The sequence below is a fragment of the Zerene cesonia genome, chromosome 5 (assembly GCF_012273895.1).
Source record: "Zerene cesonia ecotype Mississippi chromosome 5, Zerene_cesonia_1.1, whole genome shotgun sequence".
Taxonomy (NCBI): Eukaryota; Metazoa; Arthropoda; class Insecta; order Lepidoptera; family Pieridae; genus Zerene; species Zerene cesonia.
The window spans coordinates 612,627-635,726 of record NC_052106.1 but is presented as its reverse complement, the minus strand read 5'-3'; the positions used below and the strand labels follow the sequence as shown (position 1 = coordinate 635,726).

At 35.1% G+C, this 23,100-nt stretch overlaps 1 protein-coding gene across 1 annotated transcript in view; it reads left to right on the top strand.

Moving 5' to 3' along the window:
- The window catches only part of LOC119840146 (stress-activated protein kinase JNK), a 45,436-nt gene that overhangs the window by 20,331 nt on the left and 2,005 nt on the right, over positions 1 to 23,100 (top strand). The window contains exons 2-11 of the mRNA XM_038366659.1: positions 1,682 to 1,741; positions 14,304 to 14,429; positions 14,730 to 14,884; positions 18,529 to 18,658; positions 19,345 to 19,542; positions 19,985 to 20,119; positions 20,888 to 21,017; positions 21,642 to 21,799; positions 22,400 to 22,525; positions 23,037 to 23,098. Coding sequence (XP_038222587.1) covers positions 14,739 to 14,884; positions 18,529 to 18,658; positions 19,345 to 19,542; positions 19,985 to 20,119; positions 20,888 to 21,017; positions 21,642 to 21,799; positions 22,400 to 22,525; positions 23,037 to 23,098 — 1,085 coding nt within the window. The 5' untranslated portion in view covers positions 1,682 to 1,741; positions 14,304 to 14,429; positions 14,730 to 14,738. The remainder of the gene's footprint in view (positions 1 to 1,681; positions 1,742 to 14,303; positions 14,430 to 14,729; positions 14,885 to 18,528; positions 18,659 to 19,344; positions 19,543 to 19,984; positions 20,120 to 20,887; positions 21,018 to 21,641; positions 21,800 to 22,399; positions 22,526 to 23,036; positions 23,099 to 23,100) is intronic.

The following is a 23,100-nucleotide window of genomic DNA, read 5'->3' as shown; positions in this document are numbered from 1 at the left end:
ATTGCTATGAACAGAGATAAGTATTACGTATATAGTATATACTAGTAGGTAAAGTCTTAGTCGCGGACGAATTTTAACCAGCTCCCGTGGCCCTTTCACTTAAGTGGCTCGACGGAACACAGTGGGGTTTTGGTCGGTAGGAATCCGAAATAACCCATGGCTTTATCTCCGGAGGCCTTGGGTACCTATCAATGCAAGATTTTCCCACTTTAAAAAAAAAAAAGATCCAGCCTTAAGTTGTACATATCAATGACTTGTCGTATAAAACGTAATATACTGGGAATAAATTGATAAACCAATTTTCTTATTTATAGTAGTAAACAAAAATATTCTTTTTTTGTATATTTTCAAGCTATTTAAGTGTATGAAGGGCTCGCAACGCCACAAACGGAAAGTTTGTGCGCCTTCAAAGCATTATTCCTTATCAAGAGTTGGAAAGTCGCAAACTTCGGCTCGGAATGTTTTGTATAATTCTAGTTTTACAGGGAAATACGCTATAACAAATTGTGATTACGTGGTTACAAAAGTACCTGCTAACGCGAAAGTTAATTAGAAAGTACTAGCTGCGCCCCGCGGTCTCACCCGCGTAAGTCCGTATTCTGTAAGAATATCGGGATAAAAAGTTGCCTATATGTTATTCCAGTTGTCCAGCTGTCTACGTACCAAATTTCATTGCAATCGGTTCAGTAGTTTTTGCCTGTAAGAGCAACAAACACACACACATCCTTACAAACTTTCGCATTTATAATATTAGTTTAGTAGGATGTATGTATGTTAATCTTCCGCGCTTAAGCAGCCTTTTTCTATCTGAATAAAATTTGGTACAGCTATAGATCTGGATTACCAAATAGACTACCCAAAACGGGGGTAAATCGCGAGTAACGCCGTAGATTAAAGCCAGTATTTTAATAAAAGAAAGTGCAGAAAAGGTGACATTAAATTGAACGCATCTTTTGACATAAAATACTTCATTATATATATTTAATAAAAAAAACAACCAAGAGTTAGAAATAATAATACCTATAAAATTAAAATAGTTATAAAAAAAACTCTCGTTAACTCCATTCATTTTTCTGAACTATTGAAAAGCCTGTATACATCACACCAGCACAATATTCCATTGCAGAAATTGATATTTTCTAGCGAAAAATTCAATATACGGCACATCAGTGGTTATGCGGCCGTAACCCGGACCATTCCGGGTGGATAAACATCAAAATATCGGATAAGATAGAACCGGTGGAGCCGTTATTGCTAGATTTATTTATCGATATGCGACTCTATGGCTTTCACTAGGCGTCACAGTTAGTCATATCTTTATAGGGGAATGGGGAGCCTGCTAGTTGGATCAGGAATAGTTCACTGGGGATGCATTAAGTTATATTTCTGCCATATTTGCGGAATATATTTATTTATTATATACTTACGACATTTTATAAAATAGACACCACTAGATACGTAATTGAAGACATAAGAATAAATTAAATAGATAAGCCAAGTGTTGAGATTTTTATAGCATTCATATGTTTTACGAGGATAAAGTTTTCTTCCCTATTTTTCTTAGGTTCGAATCCAGCCTCGTGATAATTTTATAAATATTTTTTTAAACTTTTCTTTGTAGCGTACATTAAGAAAAAGTTGAACTTTGTTACAGTCATTATGTATGTTTTCATTGTTACAGAGAGTGGCTGAAAATAACCAAATTACCATCTCATCGCAAAATGGATGCATGGATCTTATGGTAAGCGAGTGTTTCACTTTAACTATAAAAACAATTATATAATTAATAAAATTAACAAATGAGCTAGAAATATATTTATAACATGTGTGTATCAACTAATAAATTTAATATATAATTATTTCATTTAACTTGCGCTTTGTTATTCTGGTTTTATTTTATTCTGGTTATTGAGCGACTCCAGTCGAATTTCGCTCATCTGTTTTCAGATAATAAGTTACCTTTATCAACTTTCATATTATTAATGTACAACGATAAATAGATATTATTAAGGCATTGTATAAATTAGTAGAATACGATTTGGTTACTTAGTAATTGATAATAGCTTAAAATATAAAAAAATACCAGACACATTTCACTAAAGAGCCAGTCACGTGTAATAAATATTACATATTTGATGGAGAGTCAATAAATCTGAGTTTAGAACCGGTACATTTATTAAAAAAGTTACAAATAACGTCCTAAGACCTTTACCAAAGATGTGACTTTATTTGATTAGGTCCGCGATAGTAAAAGTTTTTGTGTTGTCCTTCTTAAGAATTAGAATTCGCTTGATTTTCTGATCTTTCTATTATTTCCTTTGTTCGTGTGGATTTTTTTAAATAATAGATTAATTGTCTGAATTTGCAGTAAAACTTGTTTAGTTCTAGTGCCTTCTATCTACATTGGTCCGATTGGCTTATTAATGTGTACCTTGATAAAATCACGTTACTGAAAACTATATGTTTAAATCTCAAAGTTGACTGACTGACTGACACAGTGATCTATCAACACACAGCCCAAACCACTGGACAGATCGGGCTGAAATTTGGCGTGCAGATAGACGTAACGACGTAGGCATCCTCTAAGTTAGGATTTTAATAAATTCTACCCCCAAAGGGATAAAATAAGTGATGAAAGTTTGTACCATGAAAATTTATTACGACCGCGCGGCCGAAACTTCAGGCAACAGCTAGTACATCTATAAGAGCAAGTGAGACGATTTAGTTGATTCAATAATTAAAGCTTCTTCTATAGTTGTTTAGTTAAACCAGCCATTACAATACAACTTCAACAAGTCTAATGATCTTGTATTATTCATACAAATCTAAACTGACATTGCGAAGTATGAATGGCCCCATCAAGGCCCTGAATTGCGGACCATTTCGTTGAGCCCGTAACGGGGATCGATCGTATTTGCATATAAACGTGCCTTGATAGTCCTCGCCTGAGATAACAGCTCCAGATGCCGGTAGTTCTGTTCGATTTTAACTGTTCCTTTATAATAAATTGAATGAAATCTTGTGTACTGAAAACGGATATATATGTTACATATATATCCGTTATAACAAAGAAATGTGGTCATGTATAATTTATACTTTTGTATTGTTATCTCTTCATAGAACTGCATTTTAGAGTATTAGATTTTCAAACACATCCTCACGATGATGTTCTGAACCCGATTGCAGGTTTTGTAATTAAATTGAATTTAAAAGTGCAATGTGGATCTAGTGAATTGTGCCCATTATATAGTGGTCAAGATTCTCCTATAACTACTACTATCTACGACAACTAACTAATTTATCTGTTAATAACCCACTTATAATATTAGTGGGTAGGGCGGTGTATCATCTTCATGATTAAAGCTTTGAACGGATTTGTTAATAATTTGCTACCAAGATAGTTTGAGACTCGAGAAAGGACATTGGACAGTTTTTATTCCGGAAATCCTACGAAATATGCAAGTAAAACCCTGTGACTGTCTTCGGACTACGCAGCGAAGCGGGCGCAATACTATTATATGGGTGTATTATAATTATTGTAATACTTTATAGGGATTTATTATCATTTGTATCTAACATTACAGTACATTGATAATCGTACGTTTTTATAAATATTCTATTCTTTTTAAATCTGTCTCTTACTCTGATAGCTGAGCTGCACTTTTAACGATAGTATCTTAAAGTAATGTGCGTTATCGATTTGAGTAATGTCTTACTTTTTCCAGTCTTTCAGCTGACTTGTCAAATGCATGTTCCTTTGCGAAACGCGCTATTAAAACATTATACGTTCAAATCGAATATATCGTGTAAAAGATTTTTAAATTGCGAGACCTAATGCGATAATACAATCATAACTGGCGTAAATTAGATATTATTATAGAAAAAACCCATTTCAAAAGCGGGTAATTCAAACAAAACCTGAGGTAAATAACAGATTATTACTAATACAACCCAATTAACTGAAGCGTCATCTATAAATATCGACTAATTGTCTACAGCCAATGTTAATTATCAACAATGGAGTCTCGAAGCCATCTGAGCGTTATCTACACAATTTGGCGGAGCTGAAGTGAAGTGTATCGATCCTCGGATTAGCTTCGAGCTCTCGGCGAATGATTATCACAAATGAACGCTATTGTCATGAACAGCTTCGTCGTTCCAGATGACTGTTATCGTTGAAGTTGATGTGTTTTGTTGTGAATTGTAATTGTGATTTTTACGAATTTCAACATTGTATATTCACTGACAGCTTCGTTGTATCCCCCACGTCTTGTACGTGCCGTGGTACGAGTGCACGTCGATCATTGTAAGCGATGCTGTGTGACTGTTGATGTTATGTGAAGGGAGTTTTAAGTTAGTTGTCCTATGTTCAAATCCCCACAAAAAAGACCCCCACAGAAAAAGAAAGAATCACTGACAATGTTGTATGTATCTTCTTTTTTTATGTCATCGTCGGCAATGGAGGTGTTGGGTCGCCTGATGCTAAGCGCTATCACCGCCCAAGAACATTTAGAGAGAAGAGGAGAGGAACATTTATATCTGTCGTATGTTGTTTCCTTCCTTGCTAATATTATAAATGCGTGTGTGTGTTTGTTTGTTTTTCTTTCACGTCGAAATGGAGCGATTTTATGTCTGAAAATAGAAGGCTAGAGAGACGTAGGCTACTTGTTACCCCGGGGAAACATCTCATCACATCCCCTACTTATTTCCGCTGACTATGCGGGAGATGCCGCGGGCAGATAACGAGTTTGGTGTTAATTATAAAAACTATGTTTCTGCCTCGTGATCAAATTTTTTCTATTCTTTCAAAATTTCTCATTTATAAAGCATTTCAATGCTATAAAACTAGAAATTAAATTTAACAAAGGCCGCGTTCCATCGATACAATATTGTAATCATTGAAATAATGTTTCGTATTGGTTGTGATGGTTCTTAATCATCTCAATAGATGGCGTGGGGTGCCCCTTAGGCGCATGAAACCGAAAGAGTAGAAGAAATTCGATTACTGTGGCAGGATCACGGGTGGCCGAGAGGCTAGGCGTTGCTACGGTTAGGCAAGATACGCAGGTTCGAATCCTGCCTCGTGATCAAATTTTTTCTATTCTTTCAAAATTTCTCAACTATGTTTCTGTTTAAACTTGACTAATTTTAGGCATCGCCTTTACTATACGACTATTAATGAAGTTTCATTCTAACACTACAAAAATATCAACAATATTTAAACCATTCATAACTTAGCAAACTTTCACAGTTCAAGTAGGAGTTGTTTCAACGGAATGAAATGTTATTTAATAGATGCTTTAAAAATACATGAACGTCTAAATGTTAGGTTTGAATGAAGTGAGCGTGGGCGGCTTTCTGACCCTTGACCTTTATAGATCTGAATGTTTCTACCTTAAGCGAGTCGAGTGTCGAATTGGCTTATATTTAGATACGTCTGTCCAACATTTCACAAACTTAAATTTACATTTATACAACCAGGCTTCGAAACTCTCTAATCTTTCATTTAAACTCATACTATAAAGAGGAAACGTTTGTCAATTTCGATCGTTACATTAAAAATTAAATATATATTCCAATATTGTTTAAACAGAGCCAGATTATGTTATATGTTCGATATGCTATCGTATCAGGTCGATTTTTGAGTAGCGAAGATACAAAACATCGACCAGACTATGAGGCCAATAATTTTAAAAGCTCCAGACTTACACATATAATTCACGTACTCCAAATCAAACTCCCACTATCAAGTTGACTTACACTTACAACATAAGTGACAAACAGTTATACTTAATTTTGTAAACTACTCATAAACAGCATCTATTATTCTCTTTATAACAAAAAACGCCCTCGCACAGTCCGCATTCACAGCAAATGATATCGTTATAATTGGTTCCAATATTTCAAGAGCCGCCCGTTTTCCCCTGACCCTCGAATGGAATAAATCTGCGATGTTTTACACTCGCTCCCTCGAACGCTGACTCAATGTTACTTTGATTTACGACATTTTTATCGTTTATAGTTCTTAAAATTGCTAATAATAAAATCCTTTGATAGGAAAGTCGCTTTCAGTGCGACGGTGGATTCCTGGGGAAATCTATTACGCTTCATGTTGTCACATCGCTGAACCTTTTCATCTTTATTTGCTGTTCTCATGATATTACAGTGAAATTCATGCTCCGACGGTTTTATTAGATATTAATTTGAAAGGAGATAATGGATCATAACGTAATCTAATATCGAATGCACGGTTTACCCATTGTGAGTAAGTTTGATACAATAAACATCTAAAAATGATTAATATTTTGTTATGTAAATAAAATTGACGTGATAAAAACTTATTATTATATTTTTTTATTTCTTTAATTTCGAGTAACTCAGACTCATTTTGTTAGTAACAATTAATTCTTAAAAACTATGTTAGTACATCATGTCTTATATAAAATAATTGTGACTACTAGGTATGCCAGCCACTACTACAATGCTATAATGGAAGCAGAAAGTTTGCAGCAGTGGTTGACATACCAGCAGTCAAGCCGGCTCGCTGTACAGCGCATGATCTCATTGGGGCTGGCCCGCACACGGCGCACCAGGGATGTGCATCTTTTTCGAATTGTAGCATAAAAGCAGTCTATACGAGCTTCTGCAAATATTCCTGATGCGCCGCAATAACGAGGCAGCCCCATTAAGACCCGGAACGCATTGTTGTACTGGACACGAAGAGAGTTGTAAGACTATCGAGCATGTCTGGCCCATAGACTGCACGTGTAGAACGACGTACAATACGCACGAAATAGGGTCTTTTTGACTTCTTTGGAACAACGTGCACATCTACGAGCCATCATATTAGCTCTTACTGCCAGCGCTCTTCTTTCCCTTTCAATGTCATCATCGTCCTTAAGACTAGGGGTCAATATGTGTCCGAGATATTTGAATTTAATGACCCTCCTCAATGCCACTCCGTTATATTATTTTAGTGATATTATTCCACTAGTTATATTAATTTACCCTAATTCCTCCGATAATCGGATAAATGCAAAGATTTGTTTGTTTGTATGTCGGTCTTTCGTTCTCGTCGCAACGGAGCTATTTGAGCGTAGCGAGTTTAGTGTCTGCAGTCAGTTTGGGATTTAGACAGTGATATAAACTACGTTTTACCGAGACTTACTCCTATTAGAAGATCCATTACGATTTGAATTACTCTAAAATATATAAATTCCCATAGATGTCGATATTAAAAATGTGACATGCAGTTCACATATCTATTAATTGTATTTTTTTTTATATACCGGCCTAGTATTAGCCCTAAAGCTAATATAAATTAAATTGAGCACCTATGAAAGACAGTACATAGTGAGCAATATATTTCTATATTTGGAATTTTTCACTGATTATAAAACCAAAGTGTAATGTTTATCTCAAACCTAAAACTAAATTAAGCACCACGTACCCCTAACTTTATTAGGAGTTTCTGTAATTTCATACCCCAGTGGTGAAATACTGTAGATTTGTTGGTGACGAACGTGTCTAGACTTGTCCCAGGGGTCTATTAATGATAAAGGGATGCTAAGCACCCATTAAGAATGCTCGACACGTTGCTGGAAAATTATTTCTGCTCGTGTATTGATTCAGGATCTGGGCTGTTTAATAGAGCTCAACTGTTATATCTTTAGGTATGATATTAACAATTTATCAAATATCAGAATGAATATCGTTTAGTAACATCGTAAAATTTGGTCGATTTTCTATCTATACGAAGTTAACATGCAGTTTCTATAGCTGTTTATTATCTTACCTATCGCATAATATAAATTTGTACGACATATACCCTATGCTTCTATCATTATTATTACATACGTCGATAATATCTCCACTCTCCCTTTTATGATCCTGATATAAATAGAAAAAAAGAACACAAACGTTGCATTGTCCGTTAGTTAAGCACACTACATCACGTCGGAAGTTTAAAAGATCATAAATATCAGGATATCGCCGAGATCGTCGGCTATCCGTTGCTATCACTCCTCACAGCTTAACGTCATAAATCGCGAAGAGTGATCGTGTGCCGCTGAAATGTATCTAGCTGTCAGTGCACTTAGAGGATATGGTAGGTTACGGGCGGAATTCGCTGCTAGTCGTAATGCTTTGTTGGTAAAAGCTAGGTACCTACATTAGAGGGGGTGATGTATATTTTTGAAGTGAAACTTCTTTAGAATCGTTGTGATTTCAAACCTGATGCAACGGAAAAACGACAGGTAAGAGACAGAAATACAAAAATGTGTAGAATGAAGCCGGCAAAGAATGAGACAGAGAGACAGAGATGACAGAGATACATACTATTTTATTCATTCTTTTGTCGATTTACTGAAGTTTCACTTCTATCATGTGTGAATCGCACACACACCTTTTTTCGATTGAGCAATGTACGTGTAAATGCATGGCATAAATTATTATGGAATATTAAATAGTGACTATGAACACAATATAATTTACAGACTCTAAAACGTCTCAATGTCGTGGATGCTTATGGGCGGCGGTGATCACCTAACACCAAGTGCATGGCCAGAAATCTAATGTAGGCTGTGCAACATAAGTAAATACCTTGCAATATATAAATTTCGAATGAACGTGCCTGTGTTGACAGGCAGCATATATTTTAGACGTATGCAAGAAATAAAAGAAATATTAAATTCAATAACATCAGTACTATGTTGCTCTATAAAAAATAATGTAAAAAAGAATTTATGAAATACAAATTACAGCAAATTAAATAATCATTTATTTCGTACTGGGACTTTTTATTTATACAGGTATCCGTGTAGTCTAATAAACTTTTTGTTTACGTCTTTTAACCGAACTCTTCTAGATTAATCTGTGAATTCGCATCGCCATGTCATTGCAATTTCTACAATTTCCTAACCTAAAATGCTTGGTTGGTTGTTTTGGTAACATGTGAATGTAATGGTTTACCCTGATTCAACTTGCACCCCAGGGCCTTTTTCCTAAATAACTGAATGATGGAAGAATGTTTGATGCAATGGCAATAGTCTTAGCCCGGGGAATATTCCGGAACTCGGTTTATTTTTTATATCCTTTACGTAATTCAGAGTCTTATAATGGCGTATAGGCGATTATGAATTCATATCTGGTCGACATAGTGCCACTTCTCTTTCTTATTAAAGGGAATCTCTTGAGGTAATGTTGTAAAAAAAAGATAAGTATCTAAGATTTTAAAGAATAAAACATCCACGGGGGCCAGTCTTGCTGGCTGCTGCGAGGACTTCTGCATCTTTGATGGAATTCACTGGTCCATAACTTTACTTTTGTGTGAGCTTAACTATTGTTATATTTATTATATATTCGTGCGCATCATCAAGGCGCTAGTCGCCGAGTTGCGGAAAACTTGCCCGTTTACTATGTATTTATATATATATTCATGCCGGAACAACAGATAGCACGTAATTTTTATCTTAGGGTTTCGTGTTTTCTCCTCTCTACTATGTACGGAACAGCTATCCATGTAGGTTTTATGTTTACGCGTCTTTCTAATTGTAATTAATATAATTAACAGCAGATCCAACAGCAATCTACACTATGTTTTCCCCTCCCCCCCCCTCGCAAGGGGGAGGTCGCACCAATTACGGTCGCACTTGACATACTTGCGATGGAAAAAGTCGTTAAAATATGAAAGGAACGCTCCTGCCCTCGTAATTTTATTAAATAGATGATCTTTTATGTACCAGAGTTATGAGAGATAAATTTTATGCTTTTCATTATTAGATTTGGCCTGATTTTATAAGTCAGTCTGATAGTTGAGGACACACGCATCTATGCCAATTAGTTGGAGGTTGTTTACATTTGAGGGCCATATTATTTCACTAGGAAACAAGCTTGGTTGAGGTAGGGATAAATTTAACAAAAAAAAAAATGTTTAGTTATGTTATTGCTGTAGGGACTGTGTAGGGACTCGGCCTTTGAACACGAAGGTTCTAGATTCAATTGATCACAATCCATAAAATCATCATAGAAAACGCAAGCCATTTATTAACGCTGCGCCCTGGCTGTGTCCGTGGTACATATTGTACAATGGTCTATAGTACTCAGGGATTACGTGCATATCCAACGGTATATAAGTACGTTCAAATAAACAGTAAAGTTTTATTGTTGCCCTTTTTTTTTTAAAAGTGGAGAATGCTCATGCATACCCACAGCCCGGGGAAAGGCCGTGGGTTATGTCGGACTCCCATTGCCTAGAGAGGCAATGGACCTACCGACTAAACTCCATTGTGCCCCGTCTTCCCGCGCTATTCGCCAAGGTCGTGGGAACTCTTATTGAAATCATTCACTACCAGTTATTGTTGCCCTGGCCTTACCACAGTAAGCATTTGTTGCAATTTAATAACCTTAACCCAAGCGGAGACAATCAAACGACCAAAAATCATTAATATCCGATTAGCCGCTCTTGAGTTACATGCGATGTATCCAACGAGACATTCTTTTATACATAAAAGATTAACAAATTAACACCGCCGCCGGTTTTCATCTCATAATTTACATTTTAAATCTAAGCTGCACATCGGATTAAAACGCTCTAGAGTTTAGCGTCATTTTAATTAACACATGGCTAATTTTAGTAGCACTACAAGTGGTGCTGCTTGGTTTAAGTGGACACAGGGACGGACAGGGGTCGAGTATTTATATACATTCATTTATAATTATAAAGAGGAAAGTTTTGTAGTTTTTATATGTTTGTATCGTTTTCGTACTAAAACCACTGGACCGATTTCAAAAATTATCTTATCAGTAGAAAGCTTCAACATTACTGAGTGACATAGGCTATTTACATACCGCGAGCGAAACCAGGGCGAACAGGTAGTATATTTATAACATTTATATATATGTCGCATTATGGGTAAACAGAAGTACATGATTCTAGTTATCTATCTTAACTATCTTTTTATGTTTTCGAATTTCCATTAGTTGAATTTATAACTCTGATATAACTCCCGTTTATTAATTTCAATATAATTTTTGAAACAATACAAATTAGTGTAGTGTGTAAAGACAGCATACTAATTAATTGTATACTTACAGGTATGTATAATAGATATTATTATAAGGTCAATTTTTGTATTGTTATTTTAGTACTAAACATTATACTGAAAAGGTTTTATTACAGGGCCTTAACCTTTAAACAGTGATAAATTCATGGAAATTTATTAGGTCTACGAAATAACACGCACCCAATCTGTACCGCCCAATTATAATTATTCTTTTTTTAAAAAAATGGCCCGCCTTTCTTGTTAGCAGTTTTTTATCTAACGTTATTTAAACGTGGGTACATGAAGCTGCGTTTTATGTCAACTTGGTTTAATTGCTGCTTAAGTCACGTTAGGAATTGCACGAATGAGGTAGGTGAAAGTTTCGTTTTTATGGGATTTTGGACCGTTTAAAATTTAAATGATGTGGCCGTGTTTGTTATTCGTGGTGTTTTAAGCGTTATTTGTTATTATGCTATAATTGAATCGTAGTTTGTAGTGAATATATTATGCGGTATTTAATAGTGATGTTGTTCTCTCGATGGGACGTTATTATTGATGATGATGACTGATGATTGAATAATTTAGACATGTCATCATCGAAGTGTATCTTAAAGTTTAGTTATAAGCAACATTATACACTTTGGGGCGATTTTTTAAATGAAAAATCTTTTTAGACAAAATATATATATTTATTTATGTCACAGCGAGTAACTGATGCTGGTGAGCTGGTGGTCAATAATTTTAACTTTTTAGACAAGAAGGTTCTCAATCCTACGCATACTTAACTTTTATTTTTCATTACTTCAGATTTGATCATTCACTTAGATTATTTTATTTTATTCCCATACAGGCATAGCTTAAACTATTTACCAGATTATTAAATTATATTAAATTTTATTTATTATATTTTCTCCGCTTCTCTGTTAACCAATTTTAAATTACAAAACTATAATTAAACTGCATGCAATACGCCTACGTAAAGCCCATGTAAAACAGGCAAAGATAAGCAAGCATAATGTTGCCAGTTACAATATATCTGCAAAATATTTTCAATGAATGAAGGCTTAATTTTGAACTGCGGTGCTTTCAGTGAAAAGCATCTGGGTGCGGTTCACTTTAATTCATAACATGTATGTAGCAATTTGAATAGATTAATGCTGAAACGGCTTTCACTGCACTGCACAGAGGAAAATAATCCATCAATTACCTACATTTAAGTCTATTCATTGATGTTTTATGTAAAGGTAGAGTGTATAGTATAAATTTTAAATAAGAGATGTAGATGATTAGGTTTTTTATGCCATAATATCAGATTTGCGTTCGGTTTTACCATTTTTATTTGAAGGAAAGGAAGAGGATTCGAAAAACGTTTAATGAAATAATTAGTTTCGATATAATTTCGAAAGTATTCGTAATCTTATTATTTAATACTTCAGTATACAGCTCTTAATCTGAAACTCCTTTTTCCCATTTTGTATTAAAAAAGGATGAATATTCAATAAAACGACTCATCTAAATGACCACGAAATTGCCACTTTTAAATAAAACGTAATTTCCCGCCAAACCTCATTTTGTCGGTGAGATTATCAATTATTTTTATCATTTTCGTTAGGTGTTAAGGCTTCTGGCAATATCGTTTTAAATTGACATTAAAAATTCCTACCTACATGAGCTTTCAAGTTTATAGGTCGTTATTCTGTAGCGGTAAATTTTGTTGATCCCATATTTTTGGTTACACTTTTTAATGAAGAATTTAAACGTTAATTTCCGTATTGCAGAATATTTAAACAGGGAAAAGCTTAACGATGCCATTCAGTAACATTTTAAGCAATTAAGGAATAAATTTGAATTTACAAATTTAATACTCGACGACGAATTTATTTGAATTTTAAATGAAAATATATGTCAAAACTGTCTATACTTCTTTTTTCACCGTTACGAATTACCCATATTTAGATATCTGTGGCACGTTACAAAAAAATACATAAATTTTTTCGAAAGTTCTAAATTTGAAAATGGGGTGTTCAGAAACGAAATTAAATTGTCACGAAATAAATTTATTATAATATCTCAAACAATTTATCCAAAAAATATTTCCGTGGTAATGTTAAAGTTATCGTGAGTATTTCCCTTCCTCACTAAATGTAACGAGGTTCAGAATAACTCGTTCTTATAGATGTAATGAAATGATAACATAAACGCGGCGCGTTCGAATTGAATTCGTTTTGATCGCGTTAAATAATTTCATTTCGATATGATTGTTGTGTTTTCGGTTTTTAATCTTTTGTTTCGATAAATATAGATCAATTTTACGGTTAGAAATTTATTTTTGAAAGTTATTTCGATTAGAATCACTTACAGAGCAATATGCTTTACAATCATGTTAACTCGCCTTGTCAAAATTATGAAAAAATAGGTTAGTATCTATATACATACATTAATAGTTGTTTTCATGTGATAAAGAGTTTTGTAAGCGCCTGTGGGATTTTGAAGTGAATACAAATGTTAGTTTCTATAGCAATAGTGTTAGAACTTGGTAGTGTGAGATTATAAGATATATTTCGTTATCAAACCAACTTAACGAAAGAAGTATGCTATTTAAAGAAATATAGAATCAAGTTTATCTCAAGTGAATTTAAAATATTTGTTATTAATGTCTTGACTGGAAAATCCAGTGTACGAAGAAAAATAAAATATTAACAGTTTCAAAGTCATTTTATTTCCAATGGAAAACTACAAGAACCTTATATAGGTGTTTTAAGTTTGCTATAAAATTATTTGAAAAATTATACAGTGAACTGTTAATTTGAAATAATCTTTATTAAAATAAACAAATTATATTACATTACAGCTTAGAGCATAGATGTCTAAATGTGTATAGACACAACTTTTATATTCCAAGGTATATTGTTCAGGCACCAGCTCGCACCTTATGTGAATAGATATAAAGCCTGTTTTTCTGTACAGTCTATAATTATCTATTATTACACGCTTTTTATTAGCTTCACCTGTATGTTTGTTTGTTTGTTTGTTTGTATGTTTGTTTGTTTGTTTGTAACTGACTTCTTTGGGCGCGATTTTGACCCACTTTAAACGGCCAGATTTCGTTCAAACTTTGTAGATTTATTGAGGACCGATGACAATACACTAATTTGATAAAATTATTCCAGTTTTCAATTTGCAAAATATGATTTTTGTTAAAGCGTGTTTTATAGTTTTTTTAAACTATTATATTTTATTTATTTTATTTCTAAATTACAGACGCAATAATATCAGTGTTACCAGTGAAAAGAGCGCGATATTCAGCTGTTGAAGACGCAACTAGTTCCTATCTCCGGCATCGCTTTATGGAGACCAGGACAAATTCTACATTGAAGAAATTTTAAGGTTTGTTTTTAATTAATATTAAAAAAACCGGTTTTCAACCGACTTCTTATATAAGCGATAGTAACAGAGGTTTTCAACCCTAAGCATATTTATTTTATACGTCGTGTTATACTGGTTTTGTCGATTAAAGTTACGATTTTGTTGGCAAAAAATTTCTTAAAAGTCGATAAAAGGTTTTCATTCCATCAACTACTTACATCATTGTTACCTACAAAAAAAAATTCTTATAATACTATTTTTTTATATTTTCTGCTATGTTTTTCCAATTTTTCTCGAATGTTCCCCTCCCCCATATTCCAGGGGTAGTCGATGCCCCACGCGGCGCCCGCCAGCATGTCGACCCCGCCCCGCCACCCGCACTTCTACACGGTCGAGGTCGGCGACACGCGCTTCACCATACTCAAGCGTTACCAGAACTTGAAGCCGATCGGCTCCGGCGCACAGGGAATCGTATGGTGAGATTTTTTTGTTTTTTTCTATTATTTTTTCATGTTTTTTTTTGGTAGGAGAATCAGGTGTGTTTAAGAATACTCATTAGGTTATTTTTTTAGATTTATTTCGTTTGAACTATATCATACTTTATTGAGGATCTTTATTAAATTTTAATAGACATGTTTAAGAAAAGCTCTTATGTATTTTTATGAAACTAACATAGATTGGACATGATATGCTAGAAACGTAGATTGGTCATCAAAAACAACAATTAATATCTTTAAAACAATATTGAATTTAAAACTTCATGTTTCGTAAATGCGAATTAACTAGTAAGCATCTTCTCCTGGCTTAATTTGTTTATGCTGTGTTATTTGAAATGTCAATGTTTGTCTTTGTAAAGTTCTCGGAAATGCTATGAATATAATAATTAAATTATTCATAAACAACGGCTTATGAATTATAAATATAAATAAAAAAATTAAGACATTGATATATCCTAATTATAAAAATATTAATCAAACATACATAAAAAGGAAATCAAATACCCCTATGATTGGGCATTGCTTTTAATTTATTCGCGATAACAATATTCAATTAAGGTGAGTATATACTATGCATTTAACGGTACATTTGTTTAGTTTTCAGTCTTATGGAATTAAATTAAAACATTATTTTTTTTCAAAAACACAGTAATCTAGATTTAGCTCAAAGTATTCCAACATGTGATAAAAAATATTATAGAAAAAAATTGTTTTATGTAACTTCATTGCTTTCATATAGGAGCATAATTTATTTTGCTACTTTTTGTTCGTAAGCACGCTGTACACAACCACGCCTCCACTTGCTGCATGCAAATATTTTCACATTTTTCTTTGTTTCATTCATTCATGTACGCCAGGTGAAAAGCGCCTTTATTTCAATTTATGTAATCATTTTGTACGCCGTTATTCTGTAGCACGATTTACTATGTACCTTCTTATTATTTTTTAAATTTACTTTTCAGTTTTTATTCTGTGTATATATGAATAAAATTATGATTAGGCAATCGTCAATAACTCATTAAGAGTGAGTCTATCAAACTGCAAGTGTAAATGAATTTTAATTTAAAACGCAAGCAAGGTATATCAATTTTAACAACACAAAATTAAGTAATCAATAAAAATATATTCCCCAAACACCTTAATGGACTATTACAAGTCCTTCTATACATTGATGATAACACTTCATTTTATATTGTACTATATCTATCCATCATCATTTATTGTCTCTGGTTATTTACTCAGCGTGTCAGTAGGTCACTAGACCGAACATTCCAATACATCACATGTAAGACAAAACGGTGCGAGCGTGTCAGTCCACTCTGGACATATATTGCCAATATCGGAAGCTAGCGCAGCGTCACACAAGCACACACCCTCAGGCCAGCGGCGACACAGAACTGCATAATATATTTCTGTTTATAGCTGATCGAGCGATATATAACCAGTAGCGATGGTTCAGTTTTACTCGGTCACTCTCGGTGACACCGTCTTCACGATACCCACGCGGTACACTGAGCTCGTGCGGCGCGGGGCCGGCGCGCAGGGCACGGTTTGGTAAGCAGTGACGCTTGCTTCATCATCGCTTTGGTTCACAGGACTAATTCTATAGTGACTAATGTTTCGAGTTGTGGTGTTTGCCGGTGTGTACAGGGCGCTCTTGGGACGGGCCGTACAGTGTAGGCGATGTGAGAGTGCAAATTGTCATTTCGATGTTTGATTGATTTGATCTGTCTTTTGGTGGAGATCGGGAGTTTGTAATGCCGTGGGAAGTTAGCGGAGGTCGATACCGAATTGTTGTCAAATCCACGCCAAAATTCGTATAATTTGGGCTTTGCTAGCAGTAAAAGAAAATATATAATAATATCGTTTCAAGTTATGTATTTATTTGATGCTGGCCAAGACGGAGGCGGAACTACCTTTCCGTTAATGTAGCCAAAGAAAGAGGTACGGGGCTTTACCGACCCGATGGGTTTCAAACTACCCTTTCTGTCATTTCACAAATCATATCTGTACCAAATTGGAGAAGAGACAGACAGTCAGTTAGACGGACAGACATAGAGTTACTTTACAGAAATTTTTTAATAATATGTTAAATCGAAATCTTATTTATGAAAAATGAGAAATGTTTATTCAACAACACGATGATGATAGCGTTATGAAATTTTTATTAATTCAATAATCTTCCTTCGTAATGGAACAATTTTATTAAATTATACTGGATATTGAAGTAAAATGTGTTTCGGGTCAATAAATCTGAACATAATGCGTTACAATAATGATCAAAGAAAACGTGAAACGAGAAACTCAACTTTAAATATCATTCAATTAAGAGTGGCTATAGAAGCGAGGTGGGGCTTAAACATTTGTTCTTCTAACTTATTGCAATCTAGGAACAATGGCTCCGTTTGTATAAGTGTGTACGAAACATCATTATAGATACAATAATGCTCTTTTGGCGCTATTAACATATTTACAAATATAATAAAGGACTCACAGAAATAACTGCTCCAAAAAATTAATAACATATCTTCTAACTAACCTTACAGACAAATTAGAGTGTGCTAGGCCGCTAAATATTTCTAGTAATTGTCTCACAATTATTGTTTTATATTATTATTTATATCGCTCATTAATTTACGTATTTCGTTGCATGGCTTATGGAATTCATTCACATGTTAATATTTTATTTGGAGTTGGAGGCCTTCGATGTTTTTAAATCTATATGTCGTATTTTCTATATATTTTCTGTTTTAAAATATTTATAACTGAGCTAATATGAAACTATTTTATGAATGCAAAAAAATTTAATGCACAGTTGAAAAGATTTAAGAATATTTATGTAGTGCTTGAAGTTTTTTTTATATTTAATAAATAATTTTAATATATGTTTTAAGTATTAGGTATGTAAAATAATAATAATAATAACAAATTAAGTTTCTGATTTAGCTATGAAAAAGTAATTGTTTAACTTTTAGCATGAACGGTTGAGGACTAATTTTCTTTTACTTACTTTTAAGTCACGTTTCGTGTTACGTCATCAATAAAATTTACTTATAGTTTTCATTCGTATCGATGGAAATATTTGTAAGTTGTATTGCTGTCTTCTAAATGTGTGGTAATAGCTATGTTACAACAGGAGAATTATCATTAATAATTATGTACTATGGATCAGAAGAATTATTCATGTTTTTATGGAGATAATAAAAAAGGAATGTGGTTGTGTTTAAGCAATTAAATCCCCTATTTTTTCTTCTACGTTTTATTGTTTTATCACAACGTACATGTATTCCATTCTTTTTCTGTCCTTTTAATTTAATAATATAAAATTTTCAAATATCATAGTATATAATATATGAAGTCTGTGTTCTGCCTTATTAATTCAGTTCACTAATATTTTTCATTTTAACCATTGGCGTTGGTCATGAAACAATTTTAGGATACCACAAATAAAAAAAAATGTTTCTTATTAACTATCATTTACCGAAAAAAGAATGTGCCAGGATTGGGTCCTCGTCTTTTTTGACGGCCACTACTTGTACTCTGTCTTCTCTATTTTTAATTAAAAAAAAAAGCTTTTTTTTCGTACATTTTCCCGCCATCTCACCCCGCCACGTTGTCGACAGCGCGGCATACGACACGGTGACGCAGCAGAACGTCGCCATCAAGAAACTTTCGAGACCTTTCCAGAATGTCACGCACGCTAAGCGCGCTTACCGCGAGTTCAAATTGATGAAACTCGTCAATCACAAAAATGTGAGTATTTTTATTTATATATATACAAAATCTTAAGTGCAAATGTGATGGATTAGCTGTCTGTGCTTTGAACGTAGGGATGTGAGAATAAAAAAAAGTGTTAAAAGGCAAATGTGATATAAATCACGTATCAAATCAAAAGCGCATAAAACTAACTAAATATATCAATGTCACCCAAAGAAAAAAATAAATAATACATCTATATATATAAAATTCTCGTGTCACAGTTTTCGTTGCCATACTCCTCCGAAACGGCTTGACCGATTCCTCTGAAATTTGGTAAGCATATTGGGTAGGTCTGAGAATCGGCCAACATCTATTTTTTATCCCGATATTCCTACGGGATACGGACTTACGCGGGTGAAACCGCGGGGCGCAGCTAGTATACTATATATATATATATATACCTACTGTGATATCACTCACATACTTAATATTAATAATATTAATAACTAAGAATTTTTGTTTGTTTCAAGTGAAATAATTTAACTTTTTAATTTTAACTCAAAATATTTTCCATACATTTAAAAACGTAGGCTGTTGCTTGTTAAGACAACCGAAGCCGGGGCTATGTATTTATAAGTTTAATTTAACGCCCGTGGTACAGAAAAACACAACATATTTAACACGAAGTATTGAATTTAGACTAGACAATAAATTTAATTTATCTCCCCATCCCGTTTCAGATTATAGGTCTTCTAAATGCGTTCACGCCACAGAAGAGCCTCGAGGAGTTCCAGGATGTCTACCTGGTGATGGAGCTGATGGACGCTAATCTCTGCCAGGTCATCCAGATGGATCTAGACCACGAGAGGATGAGCTACCTGCTCTACCAGATGCTGTGCGGCATCAAGCACTTGCATTTAGCTGGAATCGTGCATCGGGTATGTTTTTTATATCTATTTACACCTCCAATAAAGATTACTTTAAATTTTTAATTCTATTTCTATTTCTAAGGATAGGATTAGTTGCAATAGCTGTGACTGCTACCACAGAAGACAATTTGTTAAAGAAAGTTTAGACTTAATAAACAGCACATCTTCAAATTGTTTGAAACTTTTAGTTTATCGTTAGCTGAGCACGCCTTTAATTCAACACGGGCTTTTCAAAATTCACGGGTTTATGGCTAGACAATAAAAAAGAATTTCAATTAAAAATGGTTTGATTAAATAAATTTAAACACAATATGAGTTACATATAATCACAAATAATCATTTGAAAGAAGAAAATATTAAAAAAGTTTAGCGCTCTGGCCTGCGCTAAGAACGCGTTCCATTGTGCTATGTGAATTGAAAAGAAGCAAAATACACGTGGCCCTCGGCGCAGGACCTGAAGCCGTCCAACATCGTGGTGAAGAGCGACTGCACGCTCAAGATCCTGGACTTCGGGCTGGCGCGCACGGCCGGCACCACCTTCATGATGACGCCCTACGTCGTCACGCGCTACTACCGCGCGCCCGAGGTACGCCTCTCGTGCTTCATTGCTTTGGAGAATTCGTCGTCACGCTGTATATACCTTCTTATATACCTTCCTTCTGCGATGAAAGCGATCGTATAATTCTTCCGACTCCAAATAAAGGAGGATGTTTCAGAATTTTATTTAACAGATTTTATGGTTCTTTTTTTATTTCAAATCTCGGGCCTCCCTTTTTACACGCTTTTTATTAGCTTCACCTGTATGTTTGTTTGTATGTTTGTTTGTATGTTTGTTTGTAACCGACTTCTTTGGGCGCGATTTTGACCCACTTTAAACGGCCAGATTTCGTTCAAACTTTGTAGATTTATTGAGGACCGATAACAATACACTAATTTGATAAAATTATTCCATTTTTTAATTTGCAAAATATGATTTTTGTTAAAGCGTGTTTTTTTAGTTTTTTTTTAACTAATATTTATTATTAATTTTTAAAAAACTCCCTTCCCTCAAAAAATATCATTCTCTGTAAAATGTGGTTAATGGCTACTAGGCAATTCGAAATGATTGGTCTTTCCTATTTTCATTATATAGTTAGTCCAATATGAAAAAGCTGATATTAGTTCTTAAAACGAAGTCTTTTCACAGTATTAGACCACTTCTAATACTTCTTAGCCTACCTTCCTCCTTAAAACTTTCTCCAATTTCTTATCTTTCAAATATCATAACCTTTTTTTAAACGCTTTGCCAAGAATTCCTTACATAGAAAAATGCCAAAGTTCTTGTCAATATACCTAAGAATGTTCTGGCATGCAGGTGATCCTCGGCATGGGCTACACGGAGAACGTGGACATCTGGTCGGTGGGCTGCATCATGGGGGAGATGATCCGCGGCGGCGTGCTGTTCCCCGGCACCGACCACATCGACCAGTGGAACAAGATCATCGGTGAGAGATGATGAGAGCGGGCACCTCGCGGGGAATTAATTATAAGCAATTTGCTATTTCGCTTGAACTAATTAAATTAAAGTGTTGTTTCAATTAATAGTTTGATAAAAACTGAATTATCAAATCGACACACATCTCGAAGTATGTCATACATTTTCTTACTGTTGCTTTTTTAAGTCATATAACCGCTATGACTTAAAAAAGCAGCGCGGTAAGTGATCACCACTGCCCATGACTATTCGCAGAGGCAGTGACTCTGTTCCGCCTGCTGAATGAATGATGAAGATGGAATGGTTTGGGAAGGGTAAGGAAAAGGAAACCATTCTCCGGCTGCGAAATACGGTAGCATGCTATTTTTTCACGCCGGTCTCCTGTGGGAGGTGTGATACTTTCCTAGTGCGAGTTTCGAAGCGTTCTCGACTTCCACATATAAAATCCTGCATTAAAATACATAACGCAATGCCTAACGGCCTCAAGTCTATACTAGAGATCGTTACATACCAACGCTAACGCCCTCGAGCGTACACTCGACGGCGCTAGCGGGTCCGTCTCGCGCCCTCGAGCGTACACTCGAGTGTACGCCCGAGGGCGCGAGGTACAAGCGTGAAGCGTCCGCGCCGGCAGAGCAACTGGGCACGCCGTCGGCCGCGTTCATGGCGCGGCTGCAGCCGACGGTGCGCAACTACGTGGAGAACCGGCCGCGCTACGCCGGCTACACGTTCGAGCGGCTCTTCCCCGACATCCTCTTCCCCTCCGACAGCAACGAGCACAACCGCCTCAAGGTCGGCCTTTGCGCTTGTTTCACAAGCGAATATGTGCTATCATTTTCTTTGGTCTCTATAGGGAATTCGAACATTTTCATTTTCACATTTCACAACTAAACAAAATTTAAAATACACCAATTCACCGTACTTATTATATACATATAATAGTATCATATTTTAGCGATGCTTGGAAATGCCATTTTCCTTCAAAAATTAGTTAGAAATGTGGACACATTCGATTTTGGTATACGAACGTAAATATGGACAGAATCAAATTTCTATTGTGATCCGTTATCTAGTTAGTTTTTTGTTGATTGAAGATCAGACTAGATAATTTCACAGATTCAATAATATTGTCATTAATTTGAGCTTTAATTTTCAATAAAACTCCCACTGGGCAATTTTAATTCTCAAAATTATTCACCGATAGTATAAAATTTCTTAGTTATTTCATATCTTTCCCACTCCACTATCTTTCTCTCTATCTGTGTATTAAGAAATTGAAAACTTTTTAACGTATTTTAAACGCGATTTATTCATGTTATTAAACATGACTATCTCGCGTGAAACGTAACGCAAGTGAACGCTGCACGTGTGTGTGTGTGTGTGTGCGCGCAGGCGTCGCAGGCGCGCGACCTGCTGTCGCGCATGCTGGTCATCGACCCCGAGCGGCGCATCTCCGTGGACGAGGCGCTGCTGCACCCCTACATCAACGTGTGGTACGACGAGGGGGAGGTCAACGCGGTGAGACTCCTTCGTTCCCTTCGCGCTCCTTTTTCACCGATTTGAAGGAATCTCAATTCGACCGTACATTTTGTGTTTGTTACGTCGGACATTTCGACTGGTGGAAATAAATTATATATGCGCATTTCAATCTGCACTGCAATTGCACTCGCAACTGCACGTAAATGAAGCATGGTAAAAGGTCTTAAAAATGCTTTGGGGATTTTTGTGACCTTTCAAAGCACTCGACTGTGTGGAACATTCCACTTACTTGCGTAGAGTCAATTATTATATAAAAGATTTAGCGCAGAGCCTTATTAATTCATTCCTTCAATGCGATACTTACGAACTTGTTATTGATAAAGAAACATTTGAAGAAAGAAACTTCTTCAATAAACGCGTTGCGTAAGTTAACATTGGGGTTTCACAGGGATCTATATCAGGTCCGTTTTTCTTTTTAATGTATACTAATGATTGAGCACAAACAGACACGAATGCGTGTCGGTGCTCAATCGGCAAGTGCGTGTTGCAGCCGGCGCCGGCCGCGTACGACCACTCGGTGGACGAGCGCGAGCACACGGTGGAGCAGTGGAAGC